This window comes from Oscarella lobularis, chromosome 5 (genome assembly GCF_947507565.1).
Source record: "Oscarella lobularis chromosome 5, ooOscLobu1.1, whole genome shotgun sequence".
NCBI lineage: Eukaryota > Metazoa > Porifera > Homoscleromorpha > Homosclerophorida > Oscarellidae > Oscarella > Oscarella lobularis.
Genome location: NC_089179.1, coordinates 3,312,092 through 3,334,073, shown reverse-complemented (window position 1 = coordinate 3,334,073; position 21,982 = coordinate 3,312,092). Strand labels below are relative to the sequence as shown.

Sequence of the window (21,982 nt, the reverse complement as noted above, 5' to 3'; positions counted from 1 at the left end):
GACGGGACAGCGAGTCATTCTCCGGCCAGTTTCGTAGATAGAGGCTTCGTCTATGCCCTCCGCCCTTTGACGGCCACTACTCGCTCGTTTTCGCGTTCCGGGCCGCCGAAAAGAAGCATACCGCCTCGCGACGGGCTTCGGAGATCAAGCGAACGTCGGCGTGGACTCCGACGACAGCGGTAAGCGTCAAAATACGCGCCATTGCGTCGACCAAATCGAATCGTTTCGATTTTCTCGCGCAGGAATCCCGCAATCCTTCGCGAAGGATTACTCCCCGACGCAAAGACGGCGCCACGTGGCCCGCGCGCTGGTCAGTCTACAGTCGCGCGTTTTTGAACTCGCGTGGATCGCGTTGGGTCCATCGCGTTTTTTAGATCGCGTTTACGCCGTGCGACGACGCGCTCCGAGTTTTTGTTCGAAGACAAAGGCTGTCGTGCGTGCTGGGGAAAAAAAACGTAAGCAGCGCGTAGGGTGACATATCGCCGCTCAATCTAATTACAGGCGTGACGACACGAGTCCGACGAGCCGAAGTCGTGGTTTCGCGCACGTGACTAAAGGTAAGGAATATTTTAATCCTTTTCGCGTGAATAATGTTTTGATTTAAGGAGACGTCGTCATTATTTACTGATTATTGGGGGAGGAGGATAGCAAAAATTCTCCCGCCGTCGAAGACTGGGATAAAGTTTGGGGAGGAGAATAGGCAAAGATTCTTCCACCAGATGAAGAGAAAATACCGCAGGTATGCACCGCATTCCAATGGGTCCCTCCATGCATCTGGGTGTAGGCGTTTACCTAAGGGGTCGGCTCTCTGTTGTGTGCATACCAAGTGGAATTGCTCGTTTTGCCATTGCTTCTTCTTCGGATCTAGCGCATAAAACGCTTAGGTGGGGACTCGCAGTGAGGGGCAATAGCAGAACAGCGTGAAGCTCTCCACTCTTTTTTTGGGAGAAAAATAGATACAGGGGGTCCTATGTATGCACATAGCAGAGAGCCTAGTGGGACAACAAAAACTCTGCATCGTCCATCAAAAAAATGATGTGTGCATTCGTGCTTGGCTTTGCAAACTACGCTAGCGGTTGCGATGCATTAGGGTTTAGGGCGGCTGTCAGTAGGTAGGGCGGTATTCCCGATGATAGATAGGCTTTGTAGCTCCTTCCCCACTCACAAACGTGCTTAGCTGGCAGCCGCCATCGGTTAGACCATTTCAATGGATTTGTGAGGTAATCTAGGTTGATTAGAGTATAGGCATATTTTAGGTCAATGGATTGCGAGGTAATTTAGGTTGTTTTCGTTAATTAATTTTCTAACTCGTCTTTTAGATGTAGTGTAAGGTTTTAGGTCAATGGATTAGTGAGGTAATTTAGGTTATTCTTTTAGGCGTAGACTAGATTTTTTCCTTCCTTCCTTCTAGGTTTTAGGTCAATGGATTTGTGAGGTAATTTAGGGGATTTATAATTACCTAATTTTTTAGGGTTTCCTTTTAGGGTTTCCTTTTAGGTTTTAGGTCAATGGATTATTGTGGTAATTTAGTGTTTACTTTGTCCATTTTTGATCCGCTTTTTAGGTCAATGAATGCTGTGTTAATTTCTTTGTATATCCACATTCAGGTCTCCGTCTCCATTTATTATTTGGGGTAGGGGGTGGTTTTCACAGGTAACCAGAAGTGTTTCTCTAGCATTTATGATCATTCAAACGTTTTTTTATAGGGTTCTATACTTCCTGGCTTGCATTTCAGGGGGTCATTTCTAATGGTGGACGGGTCACTGAGGCAGCGCGTTGGCTGGCTACCGCAGCATTTGCAGTTAGCCCGTACAGACAATTTCATTGTTTTCATTGCTATTATTGATCTCTTTAAGTGTGTCCGGCTATCGATGTCTCTTGTCTATAGTGCAAGTGTTCAATGACGGCAACCTCGGTATATCATGTATTTTCTCATTCAATTGCGCAGTGGATTCCTTTATAGAGCGCGCAGAAGGCAAACGAAGCTCCAAAGAATGCATGTCGTTTCGTTTTTTTAGTAGCTGCATGCTTGAGTTGCTGTGTAGAGTAGAGTAGTGTAGTGCTCTTGGTCTCCAAGTATGGGGTCGTTTACGGTTACTGCACACGCGCGTACGCTCCCGTTCGGGACGGGCGGCTGAGGTAAGCGTTGAATCGTATGTGTGCATTGGTATGCGCAAAAAACAGCGCAATGAAAAATGCGACCAGTGTTTCAACGCGCACAAAGCGATATGCGCCGGCGCCTGTCACGCTAACGCGCAGTCATCCGGATGCGAACGAGTCGCGCGTGTACTGCACGTAAAAGTAGGTGAAACTGCGCTCAATTTTTTATTGAAATGTCCCGGATACAAATAAAAATTGAAAAGCCTATGTGTTTTCTTCCGCGTCCCCGTCGTCGTCCTCCGTTGCTCCTTGTCCTCGAGCTGCGGCTCCTGCGCTGCCGCTCGACCCGTCATTGAGACAAGCAAAGCGGTGGGACTGAGTCTGCAGTCCCCACAGTTGGACTTCACTCCCAAGTCCGCGGGAGAAGGGCACATTAACCTCCCGCCCCCAAGGAGGGAGACATTTGCCCAAGTCCCCAGGGTGAACATTTATCCCAAGTCCACAGGGGGGGTCAGCCGTTCACCCCAGCGTGCGGGCCTAGTTTAGACGATTTTTCACCTCTTGGCCGAGAGAGGTGGATGATCTTCGTCTGGCCGCATTTTCAGTCAACTTCCGGTCACATGTTGATATTATATCTACACATAAATCCAAATATTAGCCAAAATCGAACGCGTTACGCCAATTCGCTACTGCGAGGTCAAAGAAATGAAAAACCACAGCATTTCATGCAAAAAAATCAGGAATCTAAGGAGTGACCAAACTCACCAAAAACCATGAGCTATAGCTCACGGTCGGCGAAAAATCGTCCCATCGCAAATAGCCAATCTAACGGTCTCAAACGAAGCGATTCATCGTTTGAAGTGCTCTAGGTTCGCTGATTTCGACTACGTTAGGAATCTAAGACGAAAAACGGGGCCCGAAATCGGAAGGGGGTCCCACGTGAGCCGTTTCGACTCTTAGCGATCGAGATACGCCGTGTGTCGGTCGAATAAAACGAGAAACCGCTTTCTAGGCGCGTTTTCGAGGCTCTACTATCGACGGGTCGAAAATTACACGTAAAAACGTCGCTCTAGACGCTATAGCAACAGCGAAAGGAAAGCGAAGAGCAGGTTTACGCAAATAAAAGCATCGCACCTTGTCGGAATAGTTCGCTTCGACGTTTTTCGTCCTAAAGAGTTGTGAGTCTTGAACTTGAAGTATAGCGCGCTAAGAGTGCGTCAGACTTTGCCACGTGAGGGAAACAATACATAAATCTGCGAGATACCTTAGCGTCCACAAGCCCAGTGACAATCTTAATTAATCTCCGATGTTGTTGCAGGTCAGGCAACTCAAGGAGACTAGAAATCAATAGCATGGCACGTGCTGAAATGAGTTTAGAGAACTCACGTTTAATTTTTCTGCATCTCATACTCTATTTTCAGATGTAAGAGCACGAGGAAGTGGGCTACGCGTTCTAGACAGAATCAATAAGAAATCATATAATTTAACCTAACTCTCTACTTCGTGCTAAGAGACGTCGTCAACTAGAAAAGTTCTCAGATGGTCCAACAACGAATCAACAGCGCGGTGCATTGTTGATACAGAAAGACCTAGAATGTAAAGAAGATGATAGAAGAAAAAAAATAGGCTTATCCATTCACGTGCTTTTAGGAAATTTAATTTATTGACTGCATTTTTTTGTTGCACTGCATGCAGCCATCTCCTTACGCTCTTTGGAATAAGGCTCGTCCGCTGATTTGTCTGTCACCTCTTTTATTTACCCTAATATTAATCATGATCAAGGAAATAAGTGAATCCCGTGATCAACAATATGAACTGTGCAAATCACAACGACACTTTTCTCAAGGAAAGTACATGTTAGGGTATACAGTAGTAGGTAGTCTTCACTACTAATTAATTATTAACTTAATAATAAGCTAAATGCTCCCTACACAGCCACTGAAAAAAACTATTATGCGAGTGGGCACTGCGAAACACCAATTCCACCGCGTGGGCCACGCGAGCGCGCGCAGAGACGCCGTCCATCGTATACACCGCTAGATTGGGTCCCCAAAGTCGAAATACCTTCACGCCGTTCCTTCTTCGCCGCTACACTGATTCTGCTTGCCTAGACGCACGGCGAAGGCCTTCAGAGAAAGAACAGGGCGAACGCTTTCGCAGTGGCTGCTCTTACGGATACGTAAGGCCTTTATCCTTACGGACACCAAAATGATCATGCGCAGTGCGTTATTTCGAGGATTAAAAGGTTGTGATAACTGGTCTATCTCGAGGGTGACGCGATAGCTCACGCGTACAGGCGCGGGGGGGGGGGGGGGTTACGGCTCCCACGCAGCAGGCGCCGGGTTCGAATCCCGAAGCGTGCTCTTTTTTTTCTTTTTTTCTTTCTTTCTTTTTTCTTTTTTATCTTTTTTTCTTTTTTCTCTGTACCTAATCGGCGATATACGATCACCCGCGACTGTGGCTTAACCGCCCGTAGCATGGTGGTTCCAGGGGGGCGAAGCCCCCCTCTGCGACCCATGCTCATTGGGGCGGTTAAGCCCGGAGCGGGGCCGCCACCGATACCAGTAAGGTTTAGGGTTGGTGTTGGGTTAGGTACATGAAGAACGCTTTCTAAGCTCTCTATATAGGGCACTGCGCATGATCACTTTTGTGTCCGTAAGGATAACGGCCTTACGTATCCGTAAGGGCAGCCACGGCCAACGCTTTTGAGCGCATGGGCAAAACAACGCACGCTAGCACTAGCAGTTCGAATTATTCGAAGAGTAGTTCGATGAGTTCGACGCGCTATTTGATTGTTAAAAAGTACGGAATAAGTAATCTCTGCATAAAAAACGTGCCTGCTACTCCTAGATTACTGTACTGGTTAATTAAAAATTTACAAAAGGTCAAGTGCTAGCAACAGGTAAGTACAGTCCATCTCTGAACTGAACTGTACTAACTACCGACCAGATAACCTGCTACCTCCGGACCTGTAAACCTACTATTCTTCTAGCGTATTTATTAAACGGATGACATGTTCGCACTTTGATGGTGGCTAAATGACCGCGTCCACGCAATTCTTCTTTGTTTCCAGTTACAAATATTCAGTAAAAAGTGTTTCTGCGTCGTATTCTGAACGTTATTGTCGTTGCTCTGGCGAGAGACGCAGGATTCTTCTACGAAGCCAAAACAGAACGTCATGACCAACAACCCGGATTACAACAGATCAACGCCCCGTATCTGAAACGAACGAACTAAGATTAGCATCGTTTCGGCTCAAAAATGTTTGTAGATTATCAGCTGCGTGGTACGCGTCATAGAAAAAGAGCATGCGGGTACATTGTGAAAAGCGGACCACCGCCTGACAGCCGGCTAGACGAATGACGACCCACTGGAGATCTGCGGCAAACCTAGCTACCCCGTAGCGCTGTGCGAAGAGCATCTAGTGACTACTGGCTCCGTTTCGGTGTACGCAGGACGCAAAAACGAGAAGAACCTACATATATCCGGGTCAACGGCTGACTACGACGATTTTCGACTTCTAAAAGAACAAAATGCGACAAGTGACAAGTAGCCAACTAAAACTAGACCCTGCGAAAAATAAATAAAGGGCTTGAAATCGCTCCAGTGCGAATACATTGCTTGCATTATCAGCGGTCCAAAGAGACCAGCAATCGAATAGGAAACAGTGAGCTGAAGTGCTCCTTTCGATGCCACTTCCACTCCGTAGATCTCTGCAACAATTGCTCCACCCATGGGCTTCTGAAAGCCGAATGAGAACGAGAAAAGTGAGTAGACAGCAACGCCAATGTACTGGCTTCCTAGCAACGACGGCATGAAGGCTAGACATAGTGCTTGCAAGGCAGAGAAACAAATCAATAGAGTAGAAGGTGCAATCTTGTCGACACGGAGCATAGCGACGATTTGACTTGCTAAGTAGGATGTCTGAGCAATAGCCGCTAGGCTGGCAAGTGGGGTTTCTTCCGGCCAGAGATCCGTTAGAAATGCATCCTGCCGACTCAGCAATCCAAATCCAGGCAGCATGAAAGACGTACGTATAAACACGAGCAGATAATAAGTCTTGGTGAAGAGTAGGGTTACAGTTTTAGTTTCGCTGTTTTCTTCTATCTTCGACGTTTGTCTAGGTATACACAAACCCGGAATCGAGATCAGTATTCCGAGAGCGCCAGCTGTGAAAAAAATCGTCGACGTGTCGATAACGTCAATGTCGGCCAACTTCTTCATGGCCAAAAAGAATTGATCGAAAAGAATTGCACCGATCGAAATCCCTGTGGAGACGAACGCAATTCCGCCTTTGGGACGACGAGGAAAATAGACAATTAATAAATCTAGAAAAGAAAATGCATACGTGAGACTTAGACAATAAAATAATATCAAACCTATGCAAGCCCGGAACGGAAACCCAAAGGCGACTCCCAGAACCGCAAAGCTCAATATATAAAATCCTCGAGTTAGATGAGTACCATCCTTGCACGTTGTTACGGCAACGCCGCCCACACCGAATCCGGTGGCGTAAAGAAGAATTCCGGTGAAGAAAAAGGTCCGTGAAGACCAGAAGCGAACGAGTTCGCCTTGGGGTATTGCCGCTAATCCTATGAGGGACATCATGACTGCTTGGCCGATTACTGTCGTCGATTCCCTCCATTCGGGGCAGGAACGTTGAACGGGTTTTACGAGATAGCTTCCAGCGAGGACTACTCCGATTGAACAGGAGATGAGGAAACACACTAGAGCCACGAGTCCACGTAAACACCGTGACGATTCGGTGGAAGCGTTCGCGTCAGTGTTCTCTGATTCGTCTGCTTGGCCCAACGCTACGAGAGCGATACCTTTCGCACCTTCATCCATTTTTTTCAAGCAATTGATGAGTGACAGATACTGACAATATCCCTCTTCAATAAACTAGACAAACGCCGAGAGAATCCAGGAGCGTAGCGCAGCGGGGAGTTCAAGGGGGACGCCCTTGAGTGTTGACACTGCATAACCTCTATGACGTCGCTTCCTTCGCCTCCTTTCACCCTCGCCCTAGCTCCCTAACGAAATAAAGAACCAATGCAATAAATGAACCAATCAAGCAGTATCCCGAGTTTGATAGGGATGATGTTATGCTGAAGTGCATCGCTGCATGTATCAATTAAGCAACGATAGGAAAATCCGGGCCTATATACCCGTTCGAAAGACTTTCCAGCTGCCTGAGTGTTTGAGACAGCATCGACGATGCTCCACGCCGCTGTTACGATAAACAGAATCGCTCGATTCGACGAAGGACTCCGGAAAGGAGAACGAAAATCGAATGTCATACTGATGGCGGCTCCGATCACAATTATGGGCACACGTCCTAAACACGAATACTTATTTCTTGTTAGGATTAGGATACGAGAATAACTGTCTGACCTTTATGCTTGCGTATAGGCCTGTTGGAGTCCCGCGAATGTTGCGAAAGGAATGAGCAGCAGCATTCAGTAGGCGTCGCACTGTAGTTTGAAAACCGATTATACTAAACTATAAATAAAGACACTTTTACAAGCTAGTGCACGGATACGACTTCATAAGGTGCCAATACGATTTTCCAAAATACGTCACGTCACACTAGCAATTATCCACTGTCAAGTGCGCATTCCGGAGAAAAAGGCGCAAGCGATTACCTTCCCAACCGTTGCTGTGTTCCGCCAGTCCTCGCGAAGATTCCGAACGAAGAACAATGGCCTTCAGGACGAGTGGCCACCGTGCGAACGCAATGACGACTCTCGCATCGTTCCGCAAGTCGAACTATCTATGCGACGTCGTCATCGTCAGTCGAGACGGCGAACGATTTCCCGCTCACCGAGTCATACTCGCAACGGCGAGCCCCGTTTTTCGTACGATGTTCAAAGGCTATAAGGAGAGCGAGCAAACGGACGTCGCTCTGCCGCACATCGCCGGATCGGCGATCGAAGCGATAATCGACTACGCGTACATCGGCGAAACGCACAACGCCGAAACGCAAGAAAGCGTACAGGACATCTACGAGGCAGCTCACTATCTACAAAACGAAAATCTCCTCAAGATGTGCAGCACGTGGCTCCTACGCCGCGTCAACGCGACCAACTGTCTAAGCCTCGTGCTCTTCGCCGATCGATACGACGACGACGCGCTGTTTCGCGTCGCCGTACGCGTCGCGGCGACGAGCATTTTGAAATTGATCGACGACGACGAGTTTCTCGCTCTGCCCGTCGAATACGTTCGCCGGATTCTCGCGTGCAACGAAATGGGCGTCAAGTCCGAAGACGAGGTGTTGGACGTCGTTCGCGCGTGGGTCAAACGCGACGAAGCGGCTCGTCGCGAACACGTCGAATCGCTTTCGACTTTCGTTCGCTTTTCGCTACTCGATTTCGAGATTTCGGCCGACTGTCTCGCCGATCTCGATCTCGTGTCGCACTACAATGATTCGCGAGAGGGCAGCGGCAAGGGGTTGCCCTCTCGAGTCGGTCGCGACGGCGTTTTGCTCGTCGCCGGTGGCTTTACGAGCATGATACACAGGACCAATGACGTCAGACTATACGACGCCAGCAGCGACACGTGGAGCGCGTTTCCTCCGATGCTAGACAAGATAGCGCGATCGAGAATCGCCTCGTCGCGCGGCGATCTTTACGTGCTCTCCGGCAGCGGCTGTCGAACGGAAACGGGAGAGGAGTACTCCCCATCGGGCAGTGGACAGAGATTTCAAGCCGATACGGGACGTTGGGAGAGAATGGAAGCGCGCGAGCGAGCGCGACACGAGATAGTCGGCTGCAACGATCTCATCTACGGCATGAGCATCGCCGAAGGAACAAAGACGGACGTATGCGAGGTCTATCTACCGGAGAGTAAAAAGTGGGAGTGCATCGCTTCTCCTAGTCAGAAACTCAACGGCCAATTCTACACGTTATCCCCAATGGAAGATAAGATCTACGCACTGGGGTTCGCCACGCCCACGCAATACGGTTATATGATCTATGATACGTTAGAAGATAGGTGGCTCGATTTCTGCCCGTTAAGCCATTCCCCAACGAGTTGCAAAGTAAGCGCCAAATGGAACTACAGCGCTACGACAAAAGATCGAGCCTACATTATGTCGGCCGAGCATTCTTATGCAGCCGCTTTAGAGCTTCGTACGACGCTCTCTCCTGATGTGGCTGTTTTCGACAGGCGCAGCGGCGATCTGTCCCATCAGTATTTCAATTCGTTGCGTCCGCATTATGGAATTGCCGCCGATTCCGAATGTCAAAAGATCTATTGGATGAGCGAGGACGAAGTAGCGATCTACGACGAACGAGCCGACAAGATGGATTTGAGAAAGTTCGGGTCGAAATTCCGGAGGACTTGTAACGTCGTAAACTTTTACGATTTCGAGTGCGCTATCGTCGATAGAAAATTCTTGCTCAACTTTGGCTCGTAGTTGAAAGACACCCTTCTGTGTGATCGATGTTGTGTATTGCATGACGTCACCGTGACGTAAGCCAACGGTATTCCTTCAAGAGTTCAACTGTTTGCCCTGGAAGTTGCTTCTGCGCGACGTCGCGTACGGTAGTGTTAGTTCTTTCGGCTTCGATTTGGCGACTTGAAGTCGATTAGAGTAAGTTGGGAACTTTTGGTCGCGGCTTTGCGAGTGGCGGCGGCTGCGATGGAGAGGACTTTTCTGAGTGGCACAACACATTATATAGAAAACAGAAAATAGCTGAGGAAGCCTCGGGAAGGACGAGTTTCGTCGCAGTTCGGGGCGGTTTCTTCTTCGCGTAACGCACGCTCTCAAATACCAGAGAAATGTGCGTACGGGACTTGAAACATGTGACGTCACTTCCTCACGGTGACCAGATCCGGTGACGATGCTTCTCGCTCTCGCTCTTGTTGTTTTCACCCTAGTTGTGCTTGCCGCGTTGGAACAGATTCGCTTGCGTCGACTTGGAAGAGGCATTCCTGGTCCAAAATGGCTTGTTCCATTTATAGGAAACCTAATTCCGCTCATACGAGATCTTCACAAGTTTAGCAGCGAAGTCTTCGCGCGAGGAAAAGTGTCGTGGGATTCAATTTTGGGAAAGTACGCTAATAAATGTTATTTCAGACCGAGGCCGTTGCGCCCCGGTCTGGCCTATACCTAATCCCCACACCTGTCACCATGTTACGTGCAGAGTAATCTATTGTGCTAGACATAGTTACAGCCTTAAGTAACTAGCAAACAGGAAGTGGACAGAAACCACACCTAACATATAGATATTAACTATCAGTTCGTCACAGGGCTCGCGCGAGATATCGAGAGTCGATCGTGCACTAGTGCATGTAGTCGTACGTAATCTTCGCGTCTCACGTATTAAATTTATGAATTAACATATCAATTAATTAATTTAGTCTGTATTCTGCGACACATTACCTTGCTTGTTAGTTATAACTATAGATGTCGCTTGACGGATTTTGTTTTATAAAGATTTATGTTGTACGTCAACGATGCCACTGTATTCAAGACCGTAATGAAAGAACAAGGCTGCGACTTTACTATAGCTTTATCTTCCGCCGACAACAGCCTCTTCGGCGAAACGCTGTTTTTCGTGCGCGGAAAGGAACACGCTTTTCTTCGAAAAACGCTGATATCCGTTTTCTCGCGAAAGAGATTGACTTCCTATTTGCCTACGATGGAAAACAATGCTCGAAAGCACCTTCGTGTTTGGATCAGTGAGTGCGAGAGAAACGATGGAAACGGAACGATTAGGGTTGCGTCGAAAGCTCGCGACATGGTATTTGATTTTCTCATGAAGGTCTTCTTGGGAAACGACTATGACCCTAGCCTACATTGGAGGAAGAATTATGACACAATGATAAAGGGAATGGTTTCCTTGCCTATAAACATTCCTGGTACGACGTTTTGGCGTGCCATGAACGCTCGCAAGTTATTGATTGGCCATATGACGGCCGTTGTCGAGGCTTCCATTGAGCGCGTAAGAGAAGGGAAACAACTATATTCCCTTACAGACTATTGGATGCAGTCTCTGATTGAGAAAAGCGACGGACAGTTTAGCGACTCTGATATGAAACGAATTGTCACAGACCAGTTAGTGACTTTCCTTTTTGCGGGTCTTGATACGACTGTATCAACGCTTACGGCATTTTTCGCTCTCATGAGCACCCATCCCGACGTTATGGCTAGAATACGCAGTGAACAGAACCAACTTCGCCCGGACGACAATCCAGTCACAACAGAAATATTAGACCAGATGACCTACACAACACAAGTACATAAGTGGCTTGGCTAATGACTAAATGATATTCAAGGATAACATCTATTTATTTTTTTCTAGGTTATGAGAGAAATTCTTCGTTTTGAAAACCCTCTTATGGGTCTCGGCTTCACAGCAGAGCGTGATCGCAAGATCAATGGCATTTTCATACACAAGGAGACGATGGTTGTTGTAAATTTACGCGGCGTTCTATATACCGACAGCTTTTCTGAGCCCCACAAGTTCGATCCTGATAGATTTGGGCCAGAACGTCGCGAACACATTCGAAATGTGAAGCACTATATTCCCTTTGGCGTTGGAGTGCATCGGTGTGTGGGCAAAAATCTCGCCGAACTTTCGATTCTTCTAACCACGGCAATTGCCTCTGGAATTGCGGACTGGCATCGCATTGAAACGGATCAGAGTTACAAAATAATTTTTGATGCTGCGAGAGTTCCGGCGGACGGATGTGTGATATCCATCAGAGAAAGATGATTTTTGGAAATTTTTTCGCCATAAACTTGAAACAGGTGTTTTTCGTTTCGCGATTTTTCGTTTCGTGTTTTTGTGAACTTCTTGCTCAACTAGATACTGTATGTAACATGCCTATAACGGCCGAGGAATCGGCCGAGAATTCTTAGCCAGGGAAACATCGTCATCTATTGCTGGTCGGTTGCTATGGTGAAACTCAGGGTGAAACTATATATAGAGGCAGTGCATGGGGCCAAGAAACTACCTTTCCATTTCATAACTGGGTTACTATAACCTTTGTTCCATATCTCTTGACGTTTAATTCACGCCCAATTAAACGACAACGGTGAGTAATTAAAGCCCAGCCTTAATATTGTAGGGCTAATTTTTCTGGCTTGAGAGATCGAAACAGCTGCGAAGTGGCAAAACCTGTTCGTCCATTTGAGACATCGCTTCCAAATCGTGGTGTGATTGTTCCTCACTTTTGGTCGCGGCTTTGCGAGTGGCGGCTAGTCACTGTACTAAATCTAGCTTTCAAAGGAAATGGTTGTACGGGACTTGAAACCATTGACGTCACTTCCTCACGGTGACATAATAATCTTATTATAGTGCCCTGACGGCTGACGGTGACGATGCTTCTCGCTCTCGCTATTGTTGTTTTCACCCTAGTTGTGCTTGCCGCGTTGGAACAGAGGCGCTTGCATCGGCTTGGAAAAGGCATTCCCGGTCCCAAATGGGTTCCTCCCTTTATAGGAAACCTAATTCCGCTCGGACGGGATGGGCACAAGTTTGTCTCTGAAGCTTTCGCAAGAGGAAGAGTGTCGTGGGATTCATTATTGGGAAGGTACGTACATAGTAAATGTCAGAGGTAAATGTTATTCCGTGACGCGCTAGTCACAGCCAAAGCCGTATAAAAGAGAGCTGCGACAACCCCGTACATATGGGCGCCATCTTGTGTCCAGCTTCGCGAGTTTAGGCACATCGTACCGCTTGCGGGATGCGTTAGAGCAGCTGCCCGAAAAACAGTACGTTTATGTCACGTAGAAGTTTCATACGGTAGCGGTACGATCAGCCTAAACTGGCGAAGCTGGACACAAAATGGCGTCCAGTGGCTCACGTGAGTCACGTGATAAATCGAGTTGTCGCAGCTCTCTTTTATAGGGCTCTGGTCACAGCTTAGGCGAGAGTATGCAATTAATTAAATGTTAGATTAATTAACTAAGTCTATTGTGCGTGTCAGTCTCAGTCCGCTAAACCATGGATATAAGAGAATAAAATGTATCTTGCTTGTTGGTTAATTAATTTTAATTAATTAATTAATCAATTAATTAATCAGACGTCGCTTGATTTTGTTGTATACTATAAAGATTTGCGTTGTTCGTCAACGATGCCACTGTATTCAAGACCGTTATGAAAGCACAAGGCGGCGATTTCACTATATCTCTAACTGCCGCCGACAGCAGCCTCTTCGGCAAGACGCTGATGCTCTTGGGCGGAGCGGAACACGCCTTTCTTCGAAAAACGTTGATTTCCGTTTTCTCGCGCAAGAGATTGACGTCGTATTTGCCTACGATGGAAAGCAATATTCGAAAGCACCTTCGTCTTTGGATCAGGGAGTGCGAGCGAAATAACGGAAGCGGGACGATTCGGGTTCAGTCGAGAGCTCGCGACATGGTCTTCGATTTTCTCATGAACGCTTTCTTGGGATCGGACTATGACCATCACATACGTTGGAGAGAGAATTATTATGCATTGATAAAGGGAATTCAGGCGTTTCCTTTGAACTTTCCTGGTACGACGTTCTGGCGTGCCTTGAAAGCTCGCAAAGTATTGATTCGCGATATGACGCCCATTGTCCAGGCTTCCATTGAGCGCGCGAGAGAAGGGAGAAAGCTGTATTCTTTTACCGACTATTGGATACAGTCTTTGATTGAGAAAAGCGAAGGCCAGTTGGAAGACTCTGACATCAAACGAATTGTCATCGATCATCAAGTGAGTTTCCTTCTTGGGGGTCTCGACACGACCGTATCGACGCTGACCGCATTTTTCGGTCTCATGAGCGCCCATCCCGACGTTCTAGCTCGAATGCACAGTGAACAGATCCAACTTCGCCCGAACGACAGTCCAATCACCACCGAAATATTGAACCAGATGACCTACACAACGCAAGTAAGTGATGCAGTGATCTGTAAAGTAGGACTTTGTTATAAATACTCGATTTTCTTACTTAAGGTTATGAGAGAAATTCTACGTTTTGAAAACCCGCTTTTCTGTCTCGGCTTGAAGGCCAAGCGCGATTGCAAGATCAATGGCATTTTTATATCCAAGGACACGTGGGTCGTTCCAAACTTACGCCACGTTCTATTCGACGACGGCTTTTCCGAACCCCACAAGTTCGATCCTGATAGATTCGGGCCAGAACGTCGCGAACACATTCGAAATGTGAAGCACTATATTCCCTTTGGCGTTGGAGCGCATCGGTGCGTGGGTAAAAATATCGCCGAACTATCGGTACTTCTAACGTCGGCAATTGCCTCTGGCATGGCTGACTGGCGTCGTATTGAAACGGATAAAAGTTATAAAATGATTTTCGATGCGACGATAGTTCCGGCGGATGGATGTGTGATATCCATAAAAAAAAAATGAGCTTCGGAAATTTTTCCGCCATCAACCATGTAGGGTATTTGAAACCGGCGTTTTTCGTTCTGCGATGTCTGTTTTTTTATGTTTATGTGTGAAGTCTTTGCTGAACTAGCTGTATTCTGCAGGTCGGGTTGGCTATGGTGAAACTATAGACGCAGTGGCGGCTGAGTGGCCAAGATGAGAAACTGTACCTTTCCATTCTTTATCCTACTAATACACTATGATCCTTTGTGCCTTGTCTCTTGACGTTGAGAAGAGCCCTCCCGCCTACGGGGGCTATTTTTCTGGCTTGAAAAACTGTTCGCCCATTTGAGACACCGCTTCCAACTTGTGGTGACATTTTTCCCATTGTGCTTCGAGTTCTTTAGCTCTCGGAAATGAGGATACGGTAGAGAAGGCCGAGAACGAGAACGCAGGAAGGCTAGAAAAGAAAGGAGCCTCTCCTCTGACTCGACCACGTTTGGCTTTCTCTTACGCCAAGAATGGGTTTAATAAAGGTATCGCAAATGCTACGGTGGGCCTCCGAAGCCGTTCTGGCGAGAAACGTTGAAGAAAAAAACGCAAGATCACGTGACTCAATGAGACACACCTACACAAGAGATTAAGGCCGCGAAAGGGGTAGTCAGGGGGCGTGGCCACCGTATCCAGGAAAAGGCGTTTCTTTCCTCATTAGAAACAACTACTCCGGGCGTGGCTTGACGTAGAATGACGCATAGGCATAGCACTTTAGTTCTGGCATTCGAACGGTTTCGAAGGTCGTTCGAGAGCGTTCGTACCCCGACCGCTAACAATCGAGGGACATCGAGCGACTTCGAACCGTTTCCTTCCTTTCAGGAGTAGAACTGGGCTGAACTGGGCGAACTATCGCGATCGACACTTCCGTCCGCACACAACTACGATCGCTTTTTTCAGTAAGTTACTTCGTTCGAAAAATAGAGCGAGTTTTCGGCCGAAGTACGGGTTCTAAGCGCCATTTCATTCACGTTTCGGCCTTTTTCTGACAGCCAACGAGTTCGATCGAAAAAAGCCGTCGTAGTTGTGTGCGGAAGAAGTTCACGATCGCGATCGTGTTAGGCTTTCTGGGTAGTTCGCGTCACTGAACGAGAGAAACAGTTCCAAGTGGGATAAAGGGGCAGCTTGCGTGACGTTAGCGTGGGAGGCCTTCCAAAGTTACGCAGCCTCAAAAACAGCAAGAGGTGGCCTACCTGAGCTGTCTCACGCCTCATTCCTTCGATCGAGTCTCTCGCGGTCGGTGTCAGACACCGAATAAAGCGTTCGAGAACGTATCGTGACGTGGTGACGTCATTCACGTATGTACGTCAGAGCCATATGTATATATATTTATCTATATACGGCTCAGGTGGATACATATTTTTATTCTTCTGCCTCCTTGTCTGCCTCCTCTTCTCCTGCCGCCTCTCCCCACTCCCTTTCTGCTTCAATCATTTCTCGCAGTCGCTCAGTCACTCTCCTCACACGACCGGACGTTCGTCGCTCACCTTTCGCCAACTTCGGGGCAGAAGAAGAAATGGGATTTGACTTCCTTTTTCGTCCCGGCTGTTTTTCGACTTCCTCAGAACAGTCGTCGAATCCTCCTGCTACGTACATAGGTCCTTCTTTTCTCTTCTGCTTATCAGTCTGGCGCCGTTTATCATTGCGCCGAGAAACCCGTGTCTCCTTCCACCACCTCTGTTTCTTTCGTTCTGCAGCCGACATTCTCTGACGATGGATTTCTTCAAATGCCGCAAACGAGTGGCTTCCGGCGTTAATTCCCGTTGTGCACATCGTTCTTGTTAGTGCTCTGTATCCGTGATTGAAGTAGGCTGCTGCGATCTTTGTGGCAACGGCGATAAGCTTTGGGCCCCCGATGCTGGGATTTCGGGGCCAGGTTCCAAAGGCTACTGTGAAATGATTCGTTCTACAGAAATTTTATGCATAATGAAACCACACCACAACAGTTATACATCCATTTACCGCATTTTGGGTATATCCGTCTGAGCACTGACGAAGAAGAGTGTCGTTCGACAGTATATCAAAAATGCCACGAAGGGCGTGAAAAAAAGAGTGTGGTAATCTCGTAGATGATTTTTCCGGATCGTATTCATCTGTACCCGCCGCCTTGTCTTTTTGCCATTGGCACCACGACTCTCTTCCTTCAGGGCAATAGCGATGTCGCTCTTCTTCCGTTTTGGGGCAAGACCCATGATCGTAAAATTCAATTTGTTTTTCTTTCTCGCGGTAGGCTTCTTTCACGCCGTCGACGATTGTCTGGTAGTCTTGCCCGTGCAATTGGCTACAGTGGTATAGGATGGCCTTGGTTGCTCGTATCATTCCCGGCACATCACCGATGTTTTTTCGAATGGCGTTGCCGTAGTACGTTTGAAGTCTAAAAATACATATATAATGCAGCAACAGCAGACGAAAACAGGTTGAGTCTACTTGTCAATTAGGGCATCAGTTAGCCGATTTTTACCGGCAACGCCATGGCCATCCTCTAGTATTGTTCCGCGATGATTCCCTTTCCATTTTCGGAGCTTCGTGCCCATTCGTTTTTGGACATGGCCAATGCAAGTTTGCCTCGAAATGGGCTGATCTGATCCGTAGATCGATTCGTCGACGACCGCTTTATAGGCTTTCGAATCACCGTCGCCGACGAAAGTAGAATATCTATACAGTGAGTAGTCTATCTTTACGATTTTGCGGCGCACAGCCAGAAGTGCTTACCGCAGTTGGTACTTGGCGATCGATCGCTGCCAAAGTACCACGGCTCCATCCGCCTCCATCGCGTTCGCCGATCTGCGAAAATTCCTCCGGCAATGAGGCGAGTGGCTTTCCAGCCAACGTCTGTAGCCGTCGCTGCTTGTGTCCGGCGAGGATCGCTCCATCCGGTCGCAGACGACGCACAGGTTCGAGAAAACATTAAAATCGATTACGCAGCCTGTCGTTTGCAAGACGAGGGCCTGAACGCCATAGTGGGACGAATGTCCCCGCTTCGCCCACGTGCCGTCGAAAGACACGGCAGCGTCAGCGATTCGATCCTCCGGAACGTCTTTCTTTTTCCGAAAATCGGTAACGGCTTTCAACGCAGATTCTTCAAAAACCTGCAAGCGACAGTGCATTGTGTAATAGTAAATAAAGTAAGATGTCATTTGTTTACTCCTGTGACAGCGTTGTCAATTTTCTCGATATGGTCATTCCAGCTGTCGCGGAGAGGTGGTGCTGGCATATTGAATGCGCCGGCCAACTTCAGCATGTCTTGGCGGCTTTTCCCCATGAGAACCGCCGCAAATACTGCGCGTCGATTGACATCTGAACTCCGGCCGCCTGTGATCATATTGTTATATAAAAATTATTTTATTGCGTATTTGGCCACCTTTCTGATTTTCGAGCGACGGCGAAGTGGTAAAAAGATGGCACGATTTACATAACGTGCATTTTAGCATCAGTGTAGAACAGAAACCGCGTCGCTTCTCGTTGACCTCTAAAAGCTGGAAATTCGACTTCTGGCAGTGGCTGCACGAAAAAGCCTTTGACAATTCGTCGAAGACGTGCGCCAGGTGAACGAAGCGATAGCCATCGGCCGAAAATTTTTGGGGTCTTGCAGCGGGACGGCACCATTCTGCTGGTGGAGTGCGGGCTTTATCCGTAGCCTGAGGTAGGCGCTTTTTCCACGAAGGAACTCCGCTAAAACCCTGTCGTTTCTTTGTCCTCCACGAGCCGTACTTTTTTGCGTGACCCATTGTTGCAATTGTGTAGCAATGCAACGTGATTTGATACAATACCATTGACAATGTTGCAAATTAGTAAGACGCAGCTCTATTGGACAAGCGCCATTGTCAAAATCGTAGCTCGCCGATTTGACAAAGGCCATTGTCAATGTAGCAAGTAATCGTAGTTCATTGGCTTTTATTGATTGACAAAAAGACCAGTCACAAGAAAAAAACTACTGTACAATGTCCGCCTTACAAGCGTTTGAACGACAATGCCACGCGGCTGGGTACGCGGCGATCAAACCGTAAAAGAACGCATCATTAGCCATTTCCTATTTTTCACAGCTTCGATTTCCCTGAGAAGCTGAAGACGCTGCTGACAGCGAAGCTGTCAGCAGCGTCGATGAAGAAACGGCACGGGCGACCAGAAAGCGATCGCGAGAGGAGAGCGAGAGCGTATCTCGCTCTCAAGAATTCGATGTGGGTGAGTAGAAGTGACGCGTAACACGATCGCTCGCTCTTTCGTTCGATCGATCGATCGATTGATCGATGATGCCCTTTTTTGCAGTACGGCGGTGGGCTAGGCCGCGCGAGCGTCGTGGACGGTCCGTTCGAAAAGAGCGGGCCAACTTATTGTTGGCCGGCTGCAGTGAAGGACGTGCTTCGGGGTCTGTACCCCGAAGACGTCAAAAATCGAGCTGATCCCGGCGTTCGGGGTCCCTCGACGTGCGAGGTAGACGGTATGAACTATTTTTACACATGCATAACTTACCTTTTCAGCGGCCGATCGTTGACGTCGAGCTTGGCGAAATTCTCGAAGCGTTCGACGCGAAGAGAGTCGATGTGGCGAAACGAAGTCGCAAAGAAATATAATTAGCCAACAATATTCTTATGTATTATGTTATCTATTACCTTACTTACTTCAAATGATGTCCTATACATAGAAAATGATGAAAAAAGACCCTTTTTCTGTTCAGTAGCGCGCGTTAGTTTAGGACCTTCTCTCGTTACACGGTGCGTTCCAGGCGTTCCTTCACGACCATCGAATCTACTAGTCGGCGAACGGATAGAAGATACCTCAAAGTATTTTTTGAAAGTGCTTTATTTTTCCGTTTTTTTTTTACCCTGGTAACCCTATCGCGGCCTTAAGTACTACTTAATCTCTGCCTACACACTGTGTAGTCAAAGTATATTGAGGGTCTTCCGAGGGCAAGAAGAAGAGAGAACAAAGATGCAGACTATGGACTATTGCTATCACAACACTAAATCATATCTATGACTAAATGTACCTTTCAAAGGAAATGGTTGTACGGGACTTGAAACCATTGACATCACTTCCTCACAGTGCCCTATACATGTAATAATCTTATTATAGTGCCCTGACGGCTGACGGTGACGATGCTTCTCGCTCTCGCTATCGTCGTTTTCACCCTTGTTGTGCTTGCCGCGTTGGAACAGATTCGCTTGCGTCGACTTGGAAAAGGCATTCCTGGTCCAAAATGGCTTGTTCCATTTATAGGAAACCTAATTCCGCTCGCACGAGATGGGCACAAGTTTAGCACCGAAGTCTTCGCGAGAGGAAAAGTGTCGTGGGATTCAATGCTGGGAAGGAACGCTAATAAATGTTATTTCAGACCGATCCTCTCGTACTAGTAATCTTCGCGTCTCACGCATAAATTGATAAATAAATTGAATTAATTATTAATGTTAGTTGTTAGTCTACATTTATTTTGTACTATACTGTCCTCAGTCTCATATTTACGTTGGAAGTTGGCTGTTAGTTATATAAGATGTCGCTTGACTGATTTTGTTGTCTAAAGATTTGCGTTGTACGTCAACGATGCCACTGTATTCAAGACCGTAATGAAAGAACAGGGCCGCGACTTTACTATAGCTTTATCTTTCTCCGACAACAGCATCTTCGGCAAAACGCTGTTTTTCGTGCGCGGAGAGGAACACGCTTTTCTTCGAAAAACATTGATTTCCGTTTTATCACGAAAGAGATTGACTTCCTATTTGCCGACGATGGAAAGCAATACTCGAAAGCACCTTCGTCTTTGGATCAGTGATTGCGAGAGAAACGACGGAAACGGAACGATTAGGGTTGCGTCGAAAGCTCGCGACATGGTATTTGATTTTCTCATGAAGGTCTTCTTGGGAAACGACTATGACCCTAGCCTACATTGGAGGGAGAATTATGACACAATGATAATGGGAATCTTTTCCTTGCCTATAAACATTCCTGGTACGACATTTTGGCGCGCCATGAACGCTCGCAAGTTATTAATTGGCAATATGATGGCGGTTGTCGAGGCTTCCATTGAGCGCGTAAGAGCAGAGAAAAACTGTATTCCCTTACAGACTATTGGATGCAGTCTCTGATTGAGAAAAGCGACGGACAGTTTAACGACTCTGATATGAAACGAATTGTCACAGACCATTTAGTGACTTTCATTTTTGCGGGTCTTGATTCGACCGTATCAACGCTTACGGCATTTTTCGCTCTCATGACCACCCATCCTGACGTTCTGGCTAGAATACGCAGTGAACAGAACCAACTTCGTCCGGAGGACAATCCAGTCACCACAGAAATATTGGACCAGATGACCTACACAACACAAGTATATAAGTGGCTTGGCAAATGACTAAATGATATTCAAGGATAACATCTATTTATTTTTTTCTAGGTTATGAGAGAAATTCTTCGTTTTGAAAACCCTCTTGTGGGTCTCGGCTTCAAGGCAGAGCGTGATCGCAAGATCAATGGCATTTTCATACGCAAGGAGACGAGCGTTGTTGTAAACTTACGCGACGTTCTATATACCGACAGCTTTTCTGAGCCCCACAAGTTCGATCCTGATAGATTTGGGCCAGAACGTCGCGAACACATTCGAAATGTGAAGCACTATATTCCCTTTGGCGTTGGAGTGCATCGGTGCGTGGGTAAAAATCTCGCCGAACTTTCGATTCTTCTAACTACAGCTATTGCCTCTGGAATTGCTGACTGGCATCGTATTGAAACGGATCAAAGTTATAAAATGATATTTGATGCTACGAGAGTTCCGGCAGACGGATGTGTGATATCCATAAAAAAAAGATGAGCTTCGGAAATTTTTCCGCCATCAACCATGTTGGGTATTTGCTTTAAAACCGGCGTTTTTCGTTCTGCGATGTTTGGTTTTTTATGTTTGGTTTTTTATGTTTGTGTGTGAACTCTTTGCTGAACTAGCTAGTGTATATGTATTCTGCAGGTCGGGTTGGCTATTGGTGAAACTAGAGGCAGTGGCCAAGATTAGAAATTTCCATTTTTTATCCTACTAATACACTATGATTCTTTGTGCCGCCTTGTCTCTTGACGTTAAGTAGAGCCCCCCCCCCCCCCCCCCCCCCCACCCACGGGGCTGTTTTTCTGGCTTGAAAAACTGTTCGTCCATTTGAGACATCGCTTCCAACTTGTGGTGAGATTGTTCCCATTGTGCTTCGAGTTCTTAGCTCTCGGAAATGAGGATACGGTGTAGAAGGCCGAGAACGAGAACGCAGGAAGGCTAGAAAAGAAAGGAGAATCTCCCTTGACTCGACCACGTTTGGCCTTCTCCTACGACAAGAACGGGTTTAATAAAGGTATCGCAAATGCGAGAAACGTTGAAGAAAAAACGCAAGATCACGTGACTCGATGAGGCACACCTACACCATAGATATATCTCTCATACATCTATGCCTACACACTGTGTAGTCAAAGTATATTGAGAGTCTTCCGAGTGCATTATGAAGAGAGAAAGGAAATGGTTGTACGGGACTTGAAACCATTGTCACTTCCTCACGGTGAAGATG

General features: G+C 47.2%; 5 protein-coding genes and 2 long non-coding RNA genes across 10 annotated transcripts; 5 read left to right on the top strand and 2 right to left on the bottom strand.

Moving 5' to 3' along the window:
- The first annotated feature begins 22 nt into the window (after nucleotides 1-22).
- On the top strand, nucleotides 23-1,440 carry LOC136187865 (uncharacterized). The gene is made up of 5 exons (XR_010670012.1): nucleotides 23-179; nucleotides 243-310; nucleotides 375-455; nucleotides 502-557; nucleotides 606-1,440. It is a non-coding gene; the product is annotated as an uncharacterized lncRNA (long non-coding RNA).
- An 870-nt stretch (nucleotides 1,441-2,310) lies between these two features.
- Nucleotides 2,311-4,792, bottom strand: LOC136187864 (uncharacterized). 3 transcript variants are annotated; one of them, XR_010670010.1, is made up of 7 exons: nucleotides 4,165-4,248; nucleotides 3,745-3,861; nucleotides 3,601-3,689; nucleotides 3,487-3,553; nucleotides 3,365-3,437; nucleotides 3,235-3,306; nucleotides 2,311-2,735 (listed from the first exon to the last, which is right to left on the bottom strand). It is a non-coding gene; the product is annotated as an uncharacterized lncRNA (long non-coding RNA). The 3 variants fall into 3 exon arrangements; XR_010670009.1 differs by having other exon boundaries at nucleotides 3,745-4,792; XR_010670011.1 differs by lacking the exon at nucleotides 3,745-3,861 and having other exon boundaries at nucleotides 4,165-4,792.
- A 753-nt stretch (nucleotides 4,793-5,545) lies between these two features.
- On the bottom strand, nucleotides 5,546-7,937 carry LOC136186904 (uncharacterized). Of its 2 annotated transcripts, XM_065974384.1 has the most exons (4): nucleotides 7,495-7,937; nucleotides 7,269-7,438; nucleotides 6,480-7,221; nucleotides 5,546-6,428 (listed from the first exon to the last, which is right to left on the bottom strand). In XM_065974384.1, exons 3-4 carry the CDS (start codon nucleotides 6,946-6,948, stop codon nucleotides 5,602-5,604), a joined length of 1,296 nt encoding a protein of 431 aa, XP_065830456.1. In that variant the 5' UTR covers nucleotides 6,949-7,221; nucleotides 7,269-7,438; nucleotides 7,495-7,937; the 3' UTR covers nucleotides 5,546-5,601. The 2 variants fall into 2 exon arrangements, with proteins under 2 accessions (XP_065830456.1, XP_065830455.1); XM_065974383.1 differs by having other exon boundaries at nucleotides 6,480-7,438.
- Nucleotides 7,838-9,517, top strand: LOC136187421 (kelch-like protein diablo). The gene has a single exon (XM_065975005.1). It carries the CDS (start codon nucleotides 7,838-7,840, stop codon nucleotides 9,515-9,517), a length of 1,680 nt encoding a protein of 559 aa, XP_065831077.1.
- A 400-nt stretch (nucleotides 9,518-9,917) lies between these two features.
- LOC136187140 (probable cytochrome P450 524A1) lies at nucleotides 9,918-11,967 on the top strand. Its single transcript, XM_065974673.1, has 3 exons — nucleotides 9,918-10,156; nucleotides 10,541-11,342; nucleotides 11,409-11,967. Exons 1-3 carry the CDS (start codon nucleotides 9,945-9,947, stop codon nucleotides 11,820-11,822), a joined length of 1,428 nt encoding a protein of 475 aa, XP_065830745.1. The 5' UTR covers nucleotides 9,918-9,944; the 3' UTR covers nucleotides 11,823-11,967.
- A 445-nt stretch (nucleotides 11,968-12,412) lies between these two features.
- On the top strand, nucleotides 12,413-14,672 carry LOC136187064 (probable cytochrome P450 524A1). The gene is made up of 3 exons (XM_065974575.1): nucleotides 12,413-12,642; nucleotides 13,166-13,967; nucleotides 14,031-14,672. Exons 1-3 carry the CDS (start codon nucleotides 12,431-12,433, stop codon nucleotides 14,442-14,444), a joined length of 1,428 nt encoding a protein of 475 aa, XP_065830647.1. The 5' UTR covers nucleotides 12,413-12,430; the 3' UTR covers nucleotides 14,445-14,672.
- Nucleotides 14,673-18,351: 3,679 nt separating this feature from the next.
- On the top strand, nucleotides 18,352-19,085 carry LOC136187844 (uncharacterized). The gene is made up of 4 exons (XM_065975561.1): nucleotides 18,352-18,438; nucleotides 18,497-18,635; nucleotides 18,720-18,884; nucleotides 18,932-19,085. The coding sequence occupies exons 1-4, from the start codon at nucleotides 18,395-18,397 to the stop codon at nucleotides 19,022-19,024; spliced, it is 441 nt and encodes a 146-aa protein (XP_065831633.1). The 5' UTR covers nucleotides 18,352-18,394; the 3' UTR covers nucleotides 19,025-19,085.
- Nucleotides 19,086-21,982: the final 2,897 nt, after the last annotated feature.